General features: G+C 41.6%; 1 protein-coding gene across 1 annotated transcript; it reads right to left on the reverse strand.

Moving 5' to 3' along the window:
- Positions 1-7,965: 7,965 nt before the first annotated feature.
- On the reverse strand, positions 7,966-10,452 carry LOC115675940 (subtilisin-like protease SBT3). Its single transcript, XM_030598757.2, has one exon. It carries the CDS (start codon positions 10,334-10,336, stop codon positions 8,030-8,032), a length of 2,307 nt encoding a protein of 768 aa, XP_030454617.1. The 5' UTR covers positions 10,337-10,452; the 3' UTR covers positions 7,966-8,029.
- Between the last annotated feature and the right edge of the window lie 9,043 nt (positions 10,453-19,495).

The raw sequence follows: 19,495 nt of genomic DNA on the forward strand, positions 1-19,495 counted from the left end.
TGCTCTTTGGTCCCGAGTGTTCACAACTTGGCGATGTCTTATGTTTTCTGCCATATGCTCGTCTCTCTGACTATTCTATGAACTCATGCATCGACAGTCATGCCATCACGTGCCTTATTATATGCACATATTTGTCCTTTAAAAGTTTCCTCCTCTTTTTAAATGTCCATCTGTGGTAAAGTGATTAAAGCTATGCTAACATATAATGAGGATTATTTGTCAAGCACCATCCTTGGGATAATGAAGTCGCTCGACCATTACATTTAAGTTCTAAAGCTCGGCTTTTGCATTGACCTGGTTGTCTTCACAGCATCAACGAGCAATGTATTTTGTTGACCAAAGAGGGAAGAAATATGAACTGTACTCATGTCAAACTCATCGAAGCTGAATGGATTGAAGGCTTTTGCGGAAAAAGTTACAAAGAGAAAGGGAAAATCCCTCACTGGACGTATCGTGTTGGGAGAAAGGCGAGCTTGACTCGAGAACTAGTAAGACAAGAAGCTCTTTTTGGCATGGAGTTTGGTGGGTATGAAGACTGGGTCCTGTCACTCACATGCACCTAGATGCAATTTCTTTGGCTTTGATGTGAAGGAGGTGGAGGACTCTTTGTGACAGCTAGAAAGCGTTCTATTTTGAGGAACAGGGGACCCTTGTTGGGATTTTGGAACCAAAATCCCATAGAATTGAATGAGAAGTGTGTGGGTGAAAGTGTCCCACATGTAGGGTAGAAGAGAGATGGGAGATGGGTTCAAATAGTTGAGCCTCACAAATGGAGTTTGGGCCCCAAGGGTACCCCACTTTTGTGGAAGAGAGAGGACCTACGTCAAGCTAGGTCGGGTCCACCCCCGCGCGCGCGCCGCCGTCCGTCCGGCCGGCTCGGCTCGGTTCGCCCGAACAGAAAACCGAAAGTTCTTCTCGCGGATTGTTCATGAACCGAACCGGTTCAAGTGAACCTTCGCTACTATTCACGAAAACTCGACTCTTCATTTTTCGTCACTTGAATAAGACCGAACAGTTTAGTTCGGAATAGATATAACTTCGTGGCATTCATTTTTCCCGACGCACTCTACGCATATTCACTTCATCATTTTCATTTGGTGCGATTGTTCTGCAAAATTGCGTTCGTTGGAGTCCTTCGGAGGAACGAGATCCGTTCTATCCTGGGAGACGATTGTCCAATATCCTCGGGTAATCGATTGAGGGGCCAAATTCGTCTTAAGGACACGACGTTATTTCGTTGGGCTCGGATCAACATTCTGCTTATTTAGTTTATGCTTTCAAAGTTAGTTTTTTTCCTAACGTTTGATTTTAATTTCTGATATACGAACTTAGCCGACTACACTCTTAAGACGAATTTTTTTTTTACTTCGGTTACATTCGTATATTCTTATGCGTTGTTCATTGAGTTTTCTATCAAATATCATATTGCCGTTTCTTTAATTCGAACTTTTGTATAGTTCGTATGTTCCTTGTCATAGTCGTATAGAATACGATTCTTGTTTGCACATTCTGTTCGTTAACAAATTTTCCGAATATCTTGTTCATATTAGAAATTTTCAGTGCATTTATGTGAATATGGTATGTGTTTATATTTCAAAAATGGCTTCGGCTTGAGCTTCGGTTAATCCTATTCCGAATCACGGAGAAAAGCCCCGAAAAAGTTCAATGGTACGGATTTCAAGAGATGGCAACAAAGATGTTGTTCTATCTCACGACCTTGAACTTGGCTAGATTCCTCAATGAGGATGGTCCTAAATTGGATGTTGGAGAGACAAATAAAGAAAAGCTTGCTGCTGTGGATACATGGAATCATTTGACTTCCCGTCATTAGCAACTATGTCCTCAGCCCAGTCCGGACAATACTCTGCATAACGTATATAGTCCGCTAAAAACGGCTAAAGAGTTATGGGATAGTACTGGACAAGAAATACAAAACCGAAGATGCCGGATTGAAGAAATTCATTGTCGGTAAATTTCTGGACTTCAAGATGGTTGATTCAAAGACCGTCTTAAGTCGGGTTCAAGAGCTTCAAGTGATTATGCATGATATTCATCTTGAAGGAATGACTCTAAGTGAGACATTTCAAGTGGCTGCATTCATTGAAAAATTGCCACCATCACGGAGAGATTTCAAGAATTATCTCAAACACAAGAGAAAGGAGTTGTCACTTGAAGACTTGATTGTTCGGTTGAGGATAGAGAGGAAGACAATAGAAATTCCGAGAAGAAAGTTAGCAGTAATTTGGCGGTCTCAAGAGCCAATGTTGTTGAAGAAGGATCAAACCCAATAAGAAAAGGAAAATGCCTAGCAAGTCCGGAGAGTGGATTCACCCAAGGCACGAAGAAGTTTGTTGGCAAGTAGCTTAAGCTATGGCAAGTCTGGACATCGGAGCCAAAGATCTGCGAGCTACAAGAAAAGATAGAAACTCGAGGCTAATGTGGTGGAAGAAATTTCCAATGGTGTTGATGATATCAATTTAGCTACGCCATGATATCCGAGTGTAACATGGTGGGAAACCCCAAGGAGTGGTGGATTGATCTTTAGAGCAGCCTGTCATATTTGCGCCAATAAATCAATGTTCTCATCTTACATGCCTATGGAAGGTGATGAAAAACTCTACATGGGTAATTCATCGACCTCTAAGGTTGAAGGTGTTGGAAAGGTTGCTCTAAAGATGACATCGGGAAAGTTGTGACACTAAATAATGTGCTACATGTGCCAGACATACGCAAGAATTTAGTGTCCGGATCTCTTCTTAGCAAGAATGGCTTCAAGTTGGTTTTTGTATCCGACAAGTTTGTACTCTCCAAGAATGAGATGTATGTAGGAAAGGGTTACCTGCTCGGTGATGGTCTTTTCAAGTTAAATGTAATATTTGTTGTACCCAATGATGTTATGAATAAAGTTGTTTACGTATGTGCTTGAGTCTCCTAATTTATGGCATGCTAGATTAGGACACGTTAACTATAAGTCGATAAAGAAATTAATGAACATGGGATTATTGCCAAAATTTGAATGTTCTAGTGAGAAATGCCAAGTGTGTGTTGAATCTAAATTTTCTAAGTCTCCTTTTCATTGTAGACAATAGAATCTCGAGAACCTTTAGATTTGATACACCTGAGATATATGCGATATGAAATCAATACCGTCAAGAGGTGGTAATAAGTATTTTATCACATTTATAGATGACTTTGCTCGAGGTATTATTATGTTTATTTGCTTAGTAGCAAAGATGAAGTTTGTGAATGCTTTTTAGAATTTATAAGTCCGAAGTTGAAACTCGAGTTGAATAAGAAAGTTAAAATGATAAGAAGTGACAGAGGAGGTGAATATGAATTTCCTTTTGAGGAAATTTGTACCTGGATTTGGTATCGTTCACCAAATGACTCCCTCATATACGCCATGCAATCTAATGGAGTGCATAAAGGAAAAACCGGTGCTTTAAAGGAAACAATGAATGCATTGTTGAATAGTTCCGGTTTACCACAGAAATTTGTGGGGGAAGCCGTTTGACGGCGTAATTTTATTTTAAATAGAGTGTCCCACGAGGAAAAACACAACAAACTCCTATGAGAAATGGAAAGGCAGGAATGCCTAACTTGAATTATCTCAAAGTGTGGGGTGCTTGGCTAAAGGTTGCGGTTCTAACCTTAAAAAGGTTAAGATAGGACCAAAGGCGGTTGATTGTGTTTTTATCGGATATGCTTGGAATAGCAATGCATATCGTTTTCTTGGTCACAAGTCGAGATCCCGAGATATACATGTTAATACGATAATTGAATCAAGGGACGCTTCGTTCTTTGAAAATATATTTCCGTATAACATAGTATATGAGCCAATTGATAATAATAAGAGGTCTCGAGATACTATATCTAGAAATGATCCAATTGAGGATGAACCTAGACGTAGTAAAAGACAAAGGACTTCCACGTCTTTTGGACTGATTTCTTAACGTATCATTAGAGAATGAGCCTCGGACATTCAAAGAAGGCGTGCTTCGCGGAAGCCCCGTTCTGAAAAGAAGCTATCAATAGTGAAGTTGAATCCATCTTGTCAAACCATACATAGGAATTGGTTGACCTTCCTCACAGTAATAAACCACTACAATGTAAGTGGATTTTCAAGAGGAAAATGAAAGCGGATGGTGCTATTGATAAATATAAGGCTAGGCTTGTAGTAAAAGGATACAAGCAACGAGAAGGTCTTGATTATTTTGATACTTATTCACATTACTAGAATTACATCCATAAGAATGCTAATTGCCATAGCGGCGGTGTATAAGCTTGAAATCCATCAAATGGATGTTAAGACGGCCTTCTTAAACGGGGATTTGGAAGAAGAAATATATTTGGAACAACCCGAAGGGTTCATTTGTTCCAAGTCAAAGAAAGAAAGTATGTCGGCTTATCAAGTCACTCTATGGATTGAAACAAGCACCGAAACAATGGCATGCTAAATTCGATCAAGTCATGTTGTCGAATGGTTTCAAGATCAATGAGTGTGATAAATGTGTATATGTTAAGAACACTCATAATGGTTTGCCATTTTGTGCTTATATGTAGATGACATGCTTATAATGGGCAGCGATAGTGAGGTTGTTAATGCGACCAAACGCATGCTCAACAAGTAAATTTGATATGAAAGATATGGGGGTTGCGGATGTTATTTTAGGAGTTAAAATCCATAAAACATATGGAGGATTAGCTCTATCACAATCCCATTATATTGAGACGATTCTTGAAAAGTGCAAGAATCTAGATATTGTACCGAGTAAAGACTCTATAGATGTTAATTTACATCTTTCGAAGAATCTTACCGGTGAAAGTAAGGCTCAAAATGAGTATGCTAGTATACTAGGCGGTTTAATGTATGTCATGAGCTGTACTAGGCCGGACATAGCTTGTGCGGTTAGCAAGCTAGAGTCGATTTATAGTTAGTCCAAATGAAAATCATTGGAAAGCAATGAAACGTTTATTGGGCTACTTAAAGCATACTCAAGATTATGCTTTGCATTACTACAGAATATCCGAGCGGTACTTGAAGGATACGTGATGCAAATTGGATAACCGGCACTAAAGACACAAAATCGACAAGTGGATATGTATTCACACTTGGGGGAAGCGGGTGTCTTGGAAATCATCCAAACAAACTTGTATTGCTAGATCCACTATGGAATTAGAATTTATTGCTTTGGATGAAGCCGGTGAAGAAGCGAGTGGCTTCGAAATTTCTTGGAAGATATTCCTAATTGGCCTAAACCGATTACTGCTTTGTATGTATACATTGTGACAGTCAAGCGGCAATAGGAAGAGCAAGAGGAATGTCATGTATAACGGTAAGTCTCGACACATACGTCGAAGACATGACACAATAAGACATCTTCTCTCTAGCGGAATTATCACCATTGACTATGTGAAGTCAAAAGATAATATTGCGGATCCATTGACAAAAAGGCCTAATTGGAGAGATGGTTGCAAAAACATCGAGGGGAATGGGTTTAAGGCCTATAAACAAGTCATCATAAAGCGGAAACCCTACCTAGTTGATTGGAGATCCCAAGATCTAGGTTCAAAGGGACAACTAAGTTATGAAGAAAGTGTAGAAATCTTGTTAAATTTTTACTCATTCCGGATGAAGACAGTACTAATATGTGAAGGTTAAGCAAAAGCTTTTAATGATTACGAATTGAGTATGTGATATACTATATGTTGAAATCACCTATGAGTGTGAAGTGAGGGCCGCTTCGTGAGAATTGAAAAGGCCGAATTCTCTAAAACACTCATGAGACCGAGAGCGGTGTTCATGGCCAAAACGAACACAACGGTGAGAACCAATTTTGTTCGGAAACAGGTTGTGTGATTTCTATTGTCTAGGCTTACACCAAGGTCGGCGGTTCAAAGACATCAAGTCTCTGCGATTGATGAGTAAGTCCGATAGGTTTCACTAAGGAAAGTTCAAGGTCTCGGACTCACTTATCCCGATGCAACGTTTTCTCATGGAATAATCGCAATTGCATCTCATGCATACACAAAGAGTCATGATATCTGAACTTCTCATTCATGTGGGGGATTGTTGGGATTTTGGAACCAAAATCCCATAGAATTGAATGAGAAGTGTGTGGGTGAAAGTGTCCCACATAGGGTAGAAGAGAGATGGGAGATTGGTTTAAATAGTTGAGCTCACAAATGGGTTTGGGCCCAAGGGAGTACCCCACTTTTGTGGAAGAGAGAGAGGACCTACGTCAAGCTAGGTCGGTCCACCCCAGCGCCGCGCCGCCGCCCGCCGTCGGCCGGCTCGGTTGGTTCCGGGTCCACTCTCTATCGGTTTTTATTTTTTCGAAGCAGACACGTTGTTTAGAATTTATTTATTTATTTATTTATTTTTGGACAAATAAACATGTACATTCGTGAGGTGAGGTTCGCCCGAAACAGAAAAAAGCCCTTCACCATATTTGTTCATGAACCGAACCGGTTCAAGTGAACCTTCGCTACTATTCACGAAAACTCGCGACTCTTCATTTTTCGTCACTTGAATAAGACCGAACAGTTTAGTTCGGAATAGATATAACTTCGTGGCATTCATTTTTTCCCGACGCACTCTACGCATATTCACTTCATCATTTTCATTTGGTGCGATTGTTATTTAAAATTGCGTTCGTTGGAGTCCTCCGAATACGTACCGCCCGGAGGAACGAGATCCGTTCTATCTACAGGAGACAATTGTCCAATATCCTCGGGTGCTGATTGAGGGGCCAAATTGGTCTTAAGGACACGACGTTATTTCGTTGGGCTCGGATCAACATTCTGCTTATTTAGTTGTACTGCTTTCAGGTTAGTTTTTTCCTAACGTTTGATTTTAATTTCTGATATACGAACTTAGCCGACTACAACCCTTTCATGTTCTTGAATCTTGATTTTGATGGAAGAGTGGCAAGAGGATCCTCTCTCTTTGGCACTGATCTACTTGTTGTCCTGAGATGGGTTCTTTCATTCCCTTTCTCATCAGACCTGCCTTCCACTTGGGTCGCAGATACTGCGACTGTATCCCGTGGGATTCATTCTCTTTTGCAGGGCTTCCTCAGGTTCATAGAGAGGTGATGTGGGCATGTTTGATTCCTTCCGTCAGGTGACCTTTAGAGGTGAAGAGAGATGATAAATGTGGCAATTAGGAATTGTGATCCCTGTTTTGGAGTTTTAAAGAAGCGGCAAGGGGAAGAGAGGCAACAAGAGTCGGAGGGCGAGGCGACTTCGTACAAAATCCTGAAAACAGGCTAATTGGAACTACAGGCAATCTAAAATGTTGTTTACCTGTAGCATGTAGGCATTTTTGGAATGGACGGAACCAACGAGCACGATACATTGACTGAAGATGCCACTCCTCCCCAAGCATGAATCGCATGGTTAGTGCTAAAATTGAGAGGCGAAGGAGGACGGAAAATTTGGGATAAGCAACTTAGGACAAATTTCTTTTGGCGAAAAATTTGTAAAACCAGATGTCATTGATTTATTTTGTCGACTTGTTTCAGCGTTTTCGTTACTCATGGGTTCTTAATATCATCCCTTTTGAAACAAGCTTCTATCTCAATGGGAACAACTACGCTAAATGCCCTTCATCTGTATTGAGACGCAACCTCTAGTTTTTGGTTAGTTGGGACAATCTTCTGTCCTTCAGCTAATTGCAAGATACCATATGCTTGTCCTATCACAGATCGGACTGCCACAATGGACATGAGACTTGAATCTACACCTGCCACTGACTTACAAATTGCAAAAGCTGGCTTTTTTTAATCGTTTAGCGAGTAAGAGGTGTGGTATGATTCTGACATCCTATCCAAGTACCTGCTTAACGTAGCCAAATCAAGTTAGCTTGTTAAAGAATTATGATGGGTTATGCTGAACATATTTTGTTTGGTACAGTTCAGATTTTTAGATTTTTTATGACACAGTACGAGAAAGGGCTATTCATTGGAGATTGTAAAGTTTCCTTAATTGTTTATTTAATAAGTGCTTTTGGAAACTCGTTAACAGATCAAGCTTTGGACGCCAATGCTTTCGAGCTTAGGCTGGTGGCGACAATGGGGCTTTTGACCACATACTTGCCACCATCGTCCATCCAACTAAGATAACCAAACACCACTGTCTGTTTCATCTGTTTTGGACCTTGTATTGTCAGCTTATAACCCAGCTTCTCATACTTCTCTTTGAATGTCAATCTGTCCGGCACAACACTGACCTTGAATTCCTCCATCGGATTGAACTTTGCTGTGTAGGTTGACGGCCCATCCCCCACATTCGTCACCGTCCTGTAAAATTCTTGCGCCATGGGAGAGTCGGAGCTGTTCGAACTAAAGAAGGCAATGAAGGAAGGGTAGTTCAGGTCCAGTGATGGGTTTGAACAATTGTAGGAAGATGACCTGGTGACCATTTGAATTTGCTTGGATGTGTAATTCATTGCACACATGAGGTTGACATAGTCTTGGGGCGTCACGTCGTATATGAGCCCGGGGTCTAATGCCTTGTTCGGATCTACATGGCCAGCTCCCATGCCTAGAGGGCTCGCCGGTTGGTAATCATTCCCGATGTCTTTGATAGGGCTATTTGTGCTGTCCATTGTATATGATGTAGTCATCATGGCCGACCGGATGGCTGCGGGGCTCCACTCGGGGTGTGATCCCCTCAGGAGTGCAGCCACTCCAGCTATGTGTGGACACGCCATCGACGTTCCTGACAAGAGGTTGAAGTCGCTAAATAGTTGATGCGAGTCCACTACAGCCACTGGATTATTTTGAGGCCACCCAGCCAGGATCAGTGTGCCAGGAGCCAAAATGTCAGGCTTCAGGACGACCGGGCAACTTGGGGATGGGCCACGAGAGCTGTAGTCAGCCAAGCTCGGAGCGGGCTTTCTGCCGATGAGTGTTTTCCGAAATTGGATACTTGCTGTTGGCTTGGATGAGTTCTTGATGTAGGCTTTGATGGTATCACCATCAGCAGGATTCAAAAAGATTGTAGGGAATGTAGTAAGAAAGAAGAAGTTCGGGTAGGAGCTGTTTACAATGAACACACCACCAGCGACTTTCGCTTTATCAACTTTGTAGACTTGATCCCCTACAGTCCAATTCTTGTCCTCACACACAACAATATCAGATGGACTGAGTTTTTTCAATTCGACTGTATTGTTGCACGCGTCCATGAAGACAATTGGAGAATTACTCAAGGACGGGTTGCCTGGAAAGAGAGTTGAGCCTGCAATCGAGACTCCATCACCAAGAGTAACAGTTCCCCCGAAGTCACGGTCTATTTCCCCGGCAGCGACAGTTATGGCCCAGGGAGTCCCATTGTGCAGGGTCTGGAGGAAAGGTCCCTCGTTTCCCGCGGACAATGATACAAAGATCCCTCTCTCTATGGCTGCATATGTGGCTATTGCAATAGGGTCCTCATACAATGGAACACCATCAGAGCCTAATGACAAGGACAAGACATCGACACCGTCAATAATCGCTTGATCGATTGCAGCGAGGATATCAGCAACATATGCGCCTTCGGCCCACAGGGCCTTGTACATGGCCACTTGGGCCCGTGGAGCCGCGCCAGAGGCAATCCCTGGAGCATAGCCGAAGAAGGAGGCATCCACAACATAATTTCCTGCTGCCGTGGTGGATGTGTGGGTGCCATGTCCCTCAGTGTCCCGTGTTGAGTTCATGGAGATCGTAATGTTGGGATTCTTGGCTACCAGGGCCTTGTTGAAGAACCGGGCTCCGATGAGCTTTTTGTTGCACATTGAAGTGTTGAATTGGGTCCCGACCTCACATTCGCCTTTCCATTTAGACGGGATTGCTGTCATTCTGTCATCATTGAAGCTCGGGCTTTCTGGCCAAACACCCGTATCCACAAGCCCAACTATGACATCCTTGCCATAATCGGAGGTAGGCCATGCCCCAAAATTAGAATTTAGGCCAAGAAATTGGGGCGAGTGAGTCGTATCGACTTTAACAGGCAAATCCTTCATGGAAGAGAGGTAGCCCGGAGAGTTCTTAAGCGCCTCGAGCTCGCTAGGAGAGAGAGTAGCACTAAAACCTTGCATGACATGAGTGTAACTGTAGATGAGTTTAGAAGAAGTGGGTGTGGCACTAGCTCTGGCTCTTGCTTTAGGATTAGGACTTCGCACTAGTGATGAAACAATGGCCAAGTACCAGCTATGGTGGTCAGAGAAGGCTTTGGGCATGGAAGATAAGTCCATGTGGATAATATAATTGTCGGACTGCCCCACCGTCGAGGCAAAGCAGAACATGGTCAGAATTAGGAGCCTCACCATGTATGAATGAACGCGATTAACCATGATCAGCGATTGAAGGAGCTAGTTTTAGAGCACAGCTGAAGCTTTGTGCCTTTATATAGGGAATAGAGATGTATAGGAGTATCTTACGGTGGACCCTGATCTCAATGATCTGTTCTCAACCTATGGACGTATTCTGAGACAAATCAAAGGGCGAAAGGGGGAAACAAAGGATTGGAAAAATGTATGCATTTTTCTTAAAGTCACATTGATGTCGGGTGATAGTCCCCCTTGTTATACTATTGGTTGGCAATTGAGTGATGCTCAACTCGTTTTCCCTTCGTACCGCCTTATACTTTCCACACAATTGTATGAATAAGAATCCAAGTGGGACACCCTTTTGGATTCCTTTGGAAATATGGAGCTCCAATAAGGGGAGTTCGTGCAATTATCTCTTCATTAATAGTGACGCACATATGGAATCGCTTGGACCTGAGCAGGTCCTATCGCTAAGCAGCCAGAGCATGATTTGATTTTTAGTTGATATTGATGGGTGCATAGTGCAACGTCATAACATATCAATCTTTATCAAGTTTCTTTAGCAACTTCATGATTTATCTTGAAGGTGAAGATTTGAGGGGATGTAAGACAAACTCTCACTTAGGAAAATTGATAAGGTGGGTAACGGTTGATATGTCTTAATTGACCTACAATTTACTAGTTTGAACTTTTGAACGATGGCTGGTCTAACTAGATATGTTCATTGGCTTGAATTTGGAGGTTCTCTTCATGATCTTCCCATATTATCTTGGAAAATTATCCAACCAGTCCTAAACCTATTGTAAACATGCCAATTCAGTCAAAAAATTGTCAATTTTGCCAATTGAGTCTCAAATATTTGCGCGAAATTTCAATGTAGTCATTTCGGCCAATTCTTATTGGAAATCGTCGATGTGGCGGTGTGCCATGTAGAATGGCCTGCAATGATTGTGTTGCGGAAGCCAAGCGATCAAATAATAAAATTGACAGAATAAGAAAATAGATTGGATACCAGATTTACGTGATTCGGTCATAGTGATCTACGTCCACGGATTATATAGATCAAGCAATACAACGGAGATTCACACACTATAGTCACTCAAACAATATTTCCCAAACCCCAACTACAACCAATAACACTCGGTGTTTAGCCCATAATTCTCACGAAATAACTCTCAATCTCGCGAAGGAATTATCGCAAATCTTACCCAAACACTCTCAGTATTTCCCAAACCCCAACTACACCCAATAACTCACGTAGTGTTTAGCCCCATAATTCCTCACGAAATAATCTCTCAATCTCGCGAAGGAATTATACACAAATCTTACCACAAGATTTAATTGCTACGAACACTTGAACTCTTGGTGTAATTCCATGAATAAAATCACGAAGATTGCCCACCGCCAAGCACTCGTACACTAGCAGCGCTTCAAGAATAACTTCACGTATTCATCAACAACTGCGTGCCAATCTTGCAGCAAAAGAACACCCTTATATAGCCCAAAGAAAAATCAAAGTGGCCGACTTCAACGTGGAAGAGATATTCCACAAAATTCAGTCAACAAGTCCAAGTTTGGACTTACCTATTTCGTCTTTCTTCGGCAGACTTCAAGTGGGATTATATTTCCTTTCTCTGACACAAGTCCACGATTTGCTTTCTTTCGTAGTCAAAGTCCAACATCCTTTGGACTCCAAATTGGAAATAAAATCGCTTGCGACTAGGAAACGAAAATTGCCATATACTGCATGCACATAAGAAATCCAAAATTTGGAATATTGAGACCTCCACAAATAATAATTAATCTCGGATCGGGTTTCGTCTATCGGGCTCAAATTCGAGACATATTTTAACAAATTGGACCGCCATGTCAGCGATTTCCGGTGAAAATTGATCGAAATGACTTTATTGAAATTTCGTGAAAAAGTTTAGGACTGAATTATCTAAATTGAGGTATTATCCTTTTCCCTTATTTCCAAGCAAGTGGATTGAAGTTAATGGTCGATTAATGGTAGAATTGATCATGGCCCAGTGGCCCACAAGCCTGCCCAATTCCCCCTAGGGCATTGTTCTAAAAGACATTTTTGGGCGAGCTTGAACAAGATTATCTAGTAATAAAGTTAGGCCCATCCCGGTTGGTCCCGTGACGACTCAACTTGTGAATTTTAGACATAAAATTATTCTTATAGGTGGGATTGTGCAACAAATCAGACTCGACCTAAGGGCTGGGCCCACTTATTGATCACCCCCTAATTGATGGAGAAATTATCCAAAAAGTTTTAAATCTATAGTGCAAATTCAGTCGTAAACCTTTCAATTTTGCCAATTGAGCTATAAACCTTTTCACGTTTTGCAAATTGAGTCCATTTAGCCAATTTTAATCTGGAATCGTTGACGTGGACGCCGTTAATGCCACATAGGACGGCCGGCGTTAACGTGGATAATTTTTAATAATAATTTAATATTTTTTTGGAGATTTTAAATTTTTTTCTTTTTCTTGCTCTTCTTCCAAGTCTAGCGAGGATTGCCGACCAACCCTCACCAACCACAGGTGAGGGCCAGCTGACGAGGGTCGCTAGCCCTCACCGAACTTGGAAGAAGAAGAAGAAAAAGAAAAAGAAAGAAAAAAGAATAAAAGAAAAAAGGAAAAAAATGAAAAATGTTCTAAAAAAGTTACAATATTATTAAAAATTATCCATATCAGTGCTAACCGTGTGACTTAGGATGGCGGACGTCTACATCAACGATTTCTAGTTAAAATTGGTTGAATGGAATCAATTGGCAAAACGTGAAAATATTTAGTTGGTAAAATTGAAAGGTTTTTGATTGAATAATATATTTAAGACTTTTTGGACAATTTTTCCTAATTGACAAGGCCCCCACTTGTCAATTTGTGTCTTGATGATATCTCAAAATATGAATATTGATGTAATTGCCTAGTGAATATCACTACCATGGTAGGTGTAGTGAAACTGATACCATGAAAATACGTTCCTGTACGGTTACGATAGTTGTTGCGGCCCAACAACCTGAGAATTTAAGTTCATATATATAAATTAATATTACGAAAAATTCCAAACTGGTACACCTATATCAAATTTACCATTAACTAATTTTTTGACTACAAAAAACCTCAAACTAGTACACCTGTGATAAATTTACCTTTCGTTAGTTTCTATTAATAAATTTTACTGTTAAATTATTGAGTTGGATGACACGTGGCAGTTGACGAGTGTACCAGTTTAGGGTTGCACCCTCTGTTTGTTATAGATTTATCAATTTGTGATTTTTTGTAGTATTAATCCAATTTAACGGAGGGTAAGTTTGTCATATGTGTATCAGTTTGGAGTTTTTCGTAATATATATATATCGATGTAAAGGAATAGCTAAATAAAAAGGGAACATGCCTAACCCCGGAGTCTCATAAGTAAGAGAAAGACCGTTAAGGTGCATGTGTGAAGAGTATTAGAGGAAGTCCCAAACTGAAAAATTGGTGCAGTGTGTAAAGCGAATAAAAATATTTGATCATAACTTATCGAATTAAACTTTGAGTGAATACCCACGGTGTGAGCTTGATGAGCTCATCAAGCTGGGGACCCTTTCTTTTACCATGGGGCAAAACCATGCACCAAGTCGAAAAGGAAGGTATCTAATGAGGCGACCCAAAATGATTCGGTCGTTGTAATTGATCTGGACAAGACCATACTAATGTGTCCACCGGCCCTCCACGTGCTCTCCACAATAGTACAGTCTATGTCTCCATCACTCATGATTTTGACTCGCAAGAAGAAGACAGGAGCGTAAGATCGATTGTCCCATGAGGGCGACGTCCTGATGCAGCCTAGTGTAGGCTACTCGAACGTTAGGATCGGGAGAGTGACTTGCACATGCGGAACAGGATGAACAGTAATTACAGTCTTGCGCAAGCTCGAGAAAATGGATGTAACTTCGTCGATACAGATCGGAATGACCTGATTCCAAAGCCAAATGAACAAAGACTTCTGGATTAACAATTTCTCTTTTTGAGTTTTCTCAAATAAGCACTATAGGAAGGACGAAATCGGGGTGGAAGTGGACGGATGTAAATGGATAGAACAGAGGAAAAGATAGAACTTCGTTGGTTGCTCTTCCAGGCCTCCAATGAAGTGGATAGGGCACCGATTCTTCTAGATCGATGACTGCAACTCTTCAAGGATGCAGATTTGAAAACCTCCGACTCTTCAAGGACGGAGTGAAAACTCTTCTAGGTTTTCGGGGTATGAACTCTTCAAGGTTCAAGATAATTGCTTGATGCAAAATTTTCATTAATCAAATTCGTCTGTCGAATACATAAAGTAGATGGTCTTTTATAGCCAAAGAAAACAAATGAAAAGACTCAAGCAAATGAAGAGACTAAAGAGCATTAAAGACCCTAGAAGGCATAAAACATTAAAGAACTTAGAAACTAGAAACTAGATAAATGCCGAACATCTTCTTGATCATCCCAAAGTATCTTTTAGGCTTCCAATGTATAGGGAAAGACAAGGACTTTATTGTGGCATGGACTCGCATGGATGAGACTCTTGGTCTTCGAATTGCGTCCCTTCGATATCTTCAAGATCGGTCGAGCGACTTGTCGAGCTCTGATGCGGGCTGATCTCCTTGGTCGAGTGAGCTTGTCTTCGATGCGGGCGGCATTATCAATCTGGCCTGCATCATCCTCCCTTCTTTAAAAGAATTCGTCCTCGAATTCATGTCATCATGTGAGGAATCACCAGCATAAGGTGTTAAATGCTCGAACGTTGAAAACATCATGTGTTTTCATATGAGAAGGAAGCCTTAAGCGATATGCATTGGGATTGATGCGCTCAAGAACTTCAAGAGGACCAAGCTTTCGATCATTAAGCTTGTTATAGCTTCCAACAGGATGACGCTCTGGTGGCAAGTAAGCCCAAACAAAATCTCCTGGTTCGAAGATAACTTCACGCCACCGTTTATCAACGTCCTTTTTATAGGACTCTGTCTTGCTTTCTAACCTTTGGCGCACATCTTCATGAATTGCTCTCATCTGAGAAACAATATCTTCAACATTGCCACTCGACTTTTCAGCAAAAGGAATGGGTGCAAGATCAAGAGCAGTGTTCGGCTGTTGTCCATACACGATCATGAAAGGACTATACCCAGTCATATGGTTTACAGCACAATTATATGCAAATTCGCCATGTGACAATTGTGTCTCCCAAGAGCGAGGATCAATCATTGTCCTCAATAGAATTCCCAAGGTTCGATTGATGACTTCAGTTTGCCCATCAGTTTGGGGATGAAACACAGTACTATATTGCAGTTTAGTACCGACATTCTTCCACAATTGTCGCCAAAAATGACTGAGAAACTTTGTGTCCCGATCAGAAGAAGCAACTTCACCTGCTTTGTGAAGTAAAACATATACAATACGAACCCCTTTTAAAGCACCTTTTATATCCTTCATCGAAAGCAATGAAGACTTTTCGACAACATGAGTTTTTAAAGGCTCCTTACTAGGTGCTAATATAATCTTCTTCCCTCCAAATTCAAAAGAATACGTATTTCGATAACCATCATGAGTAGTCCGCCTATCGAATTGCCATGGTCGCCCAAGAATAACATGACTAGCATCCATTGGTAGAACATCGCACCATATCTTGTCGAAATAAACAGAACCAATGGATAGATTAACAAGGCAGCGTTTGGAAACGGTTATCTCGGTGCCTTCGATAGCCACGACATCTTGTAAGGTGTGGGGTGCGCCTTTAACTCCAACTTTAGTTTGTTCGCCGCCCTTTCGTAAATTATATTCTCACAAAGATCTAGAGTCAATAATCAATTGACATACCTTCCCTTAATCGTGCAAGCGGAATGAAAATGTTGGTGCGCAGCCCACCCATCTCCTGGTCTCATCACGAGGAACTAGAAAGATTTTTCTCACCATCGAAATTCACCAATCGCATGCACTATTTGCTTGTCACTGCGGACTCTTCGACATCATTCACCTCTTCTTCGAAATGATCCTCCACATGCTCATCGAATCGTTATCCACTAAGAAGGCTTTGCCGGCTTGTCGATTCTTGTTCTTTTGGCAATTGCTAGCACGATGACCCAACTCACCACAAGTATAGCAACGAATATCGGACGTAGTTGGCTGCTTCAAAATGTTGGGCTGATTAGGAAACTTACTAGCGGTTTGCATCGTAGCCTCAGCAACTTTGGTGGTGTCGGGGTACTCTAGCGGGTTGATTGGTCATGATAGAGGATTGTTGCCTCCTTGAGCGAGAACGCTCCACCTTGAGTGCTCGTTGGTGTGCATCTCCTAAGTCCCAAATGTCAAGGACTTCCGGGGCATCTTGAATATGAAGTTGAAGGCCATTCAAGTACTTGCTCACAAGCATCTCCTCCGGATCTTGAATGTTGTTGTTTAATCACCAACTCATTGAATTCGTTGGTGTATTGGTCCACCGTTCGCGTACCTTGTCTCGCATTTTGGTACCGTTGATAGAGCTCTCTCTTGTATCCCTTAGGTAGGAAATACTTTTGGATCTTGTCTTCCATCTTCCTCCACGAGGTAATTGGCGCTTTGCCAACGGATTGGCGAGTTTGCTTCTCACGCCTCCACCAAGCGATGGCTTTACCTTTGAATCGCATAGCGATGATCCCGACTCGACGATCCTCCGGAACATTTCGATGTTCAAACACTTCATTAACAAGTGTTAGCCAGTCAACAATTTCTTCAGGAGAATCATTACCTGAGAATTATGGGATATCCTTTTTAACTTCTTTTTCCCACTCCGGTTCACGAATGTTTTGCTCGTGACGTCGAACATTCCTCCGATTGCGAAATGGTCGAACATTCTCCGAAGATGAAGAGTCGCCATTGGAATCTTCGGTCCTAGAACGAGGTGGTGAATTGTTTCTTTCCGCCCTCGTACGCTCAATTTCCCGCGTCAACTCATCAATTTGTTGTTGCTTATGTTGCTGCAAATTGTCAATGCGAGCGTATGCACTTCATTCAAGCAAGGGATGGTTCTACCTCCACGACGTCTAGCTTGTCTTGGCGGCATGGTTCTCTCCTCCAAAGCTCTGATACCAAATGATGCAGCCTAGTGTAGGCTACTCGAACGTTAGGATCGGGAGAGTGACTTGCACACGCGGAACAGGATGAACAGTAATTACAGTCTTGCGCAAGCTCGGGAAAATGGATGTAACTTCGTCGATACAGATCGGAATGACCTGATTCCAAAGCCAAATGAACAAAGACTTCTGGATTAACAATTTCTCTTTTTGAGTTTTCTCAAATAAGCACTATAGGAAGGACGAAATCGGGGTGGAAGTGGACGGATGTAAATGGACAGAACAGAGGAAAAGATAGAACTTCGTTGGTTGCTCTTCCAGGCCTCCAAGGAAGTGGATAGGGCACCGATTCTTCTAGATCGATGACTGCAACTCTTCAAGGATGCAGATTTGAAAACCTCCGACTCTTCAAGGACGGAGTGAAACTCTTCTAGGTTTTCAGGGGTATGAACTCTTCAAGGTTCAAGATAATTGTTTGATGCAAAATTTTCATTAATCAAATTCGCTACTGTCGAATACATAAAGTAGATGGTCTTTTATAGCCAAAGAAAAACAAATGAAAAGACTCAAGCAAATGAAGAGACTAAAGAGCATTAAAGACCCTAGAATGCATAAAACATTAAAGAACTTAGAAACTAGAAACTAGATAAATGCCGAACGTCTTCTTGATCATCCCAAAGTATCTTTTAGGCTTCCAATGTATAGGGAAAGACAAGGGCTTTATTGTGGCATGGACTCACGGATGAGACTCTTGGTCTTCGAATTGCGTCCCTTCGATATCTTCAAGACTGGTCGAGCGACTTGTCGAGCTCGGATGCGGGCTGATCTCCTTGGTCGAGTGAGCTTGTCTTCGATGCGGGCGGCATTATCAATCTGGCCTGCATCACATCCTCAAAGGTTCTTTCCATGGCCACCGTCATCTTATCACATCTTAAATAAATATCATTCCTGAACACATGTTTGGCCACTTTTGAATGTTCAAACCTGGGTTTCTGTTTTTCTCCCTCTTTCTTCTTCTTTGAAGTTCGAAAAAATTACCAAAAAATTCTAACATATTACAATTATGCCAATTCAATCTTAAACCTTTTATTTTTTTTTGTCAATTCAATTCTAAACTTTTTGCAATTGTGTCAATTTAGTCAATCTGGCCACTTTTGGCTAGCCGGCACTGACGTGGACGCCGGCCGGTTGACGTGACAATATTTTTTTTTTCGATTTTTTTTCCTTTCTCTCTTTTTTTTTTTTATTTTCTTCTTCCCTCTGGCCGGACCGGCCAGGGGGAGGCTTGCCGGCGAGGTGATCTCACCGGCCCTGGGGACGGGCGAGGGCAAGCCTCGCCCAACTCCGGTGAGGGCGAAGCTTGACATGGCTGGACGAGCTCGATCTCACCCAGATCTGGCGAGGTCAAGCCTCGCCATGGCTGTGTGATGGCGAGGTCGAGCTCGCCATGGACCCTGATCTCAATGATTTGTTCTCAACCTATGGATGTAATCCAAGAAGGGGAACAAAGGATTGGAAAAATGCATGCATTTTTCTTGAAGTCACATGGATGTTGGGTGATAGTCCACCTTTGGCAATTGAGTGATGCTCAACTTGTTTTCCCTCCGTACCACGTCATATTTTCCACACAATTGTATGAACAAGAATCCAAGTGGGAACACCCTTTTGGATTCCTTTGGAAATGTGGAACGCCAATAAGGGGAGATCGTGCAATTATCTCTTCATCAAGAGCGACGCACAAGTAGAATCGCTAGGCATCCAGAGCATGATTTTTGATTGATATTGATGGGTGCATATTGCAACATCATAACATGTCAATCTTTATCAAGTTTCTTTGGCAGCTTCATGGTTTATCTTAAAGGTGAAAATGTGAGGGGTTGTAAGACAAACGCTCACTTGGGAGAATTGATAAGGTGGGTAGCAGTTGATATACCTTGATTGACCTATAATTTATTGATTTAAACTTTTGAATGATTGTTGTTCCAACTAGATATGTTAATTGGCTTGAATTTGGACGTTCTCTTCTTGATCTTCCCATAGTATCTTTGGAAATTGTTTAATAAGTCCTAAACATATTATAAAGATGCCAATTTAGTTAATT

The sequence above is a fragment of the Syzygium oleosum genome, unplaced genomic scaffold (genome assembly GCF_021117445.2).
Source record: "Syzygium oleosum isolate NSW1041296 unplaced genomic scaffold, Sole_v2.1 Sole_v2.22, whole genome shotgun sequence".
Classification (NCBI taxonomy): Eukaryota; Viridiplantae; Streptophyta; class Magnoliopsida; order Myrtales; family Myrtaceae; genus Syzygium; species Syzygium oleosum.

Bases quoted from the DNA above. Each gene is read 5' to 3' on its own strand.
- LOC115675940 (XM_030598757.2), bottom strand. From the start codon at position 10,336: ATGGTTAATCGCGTTCATTCATACATGGTGAGGCTCCTAATTCTGACC.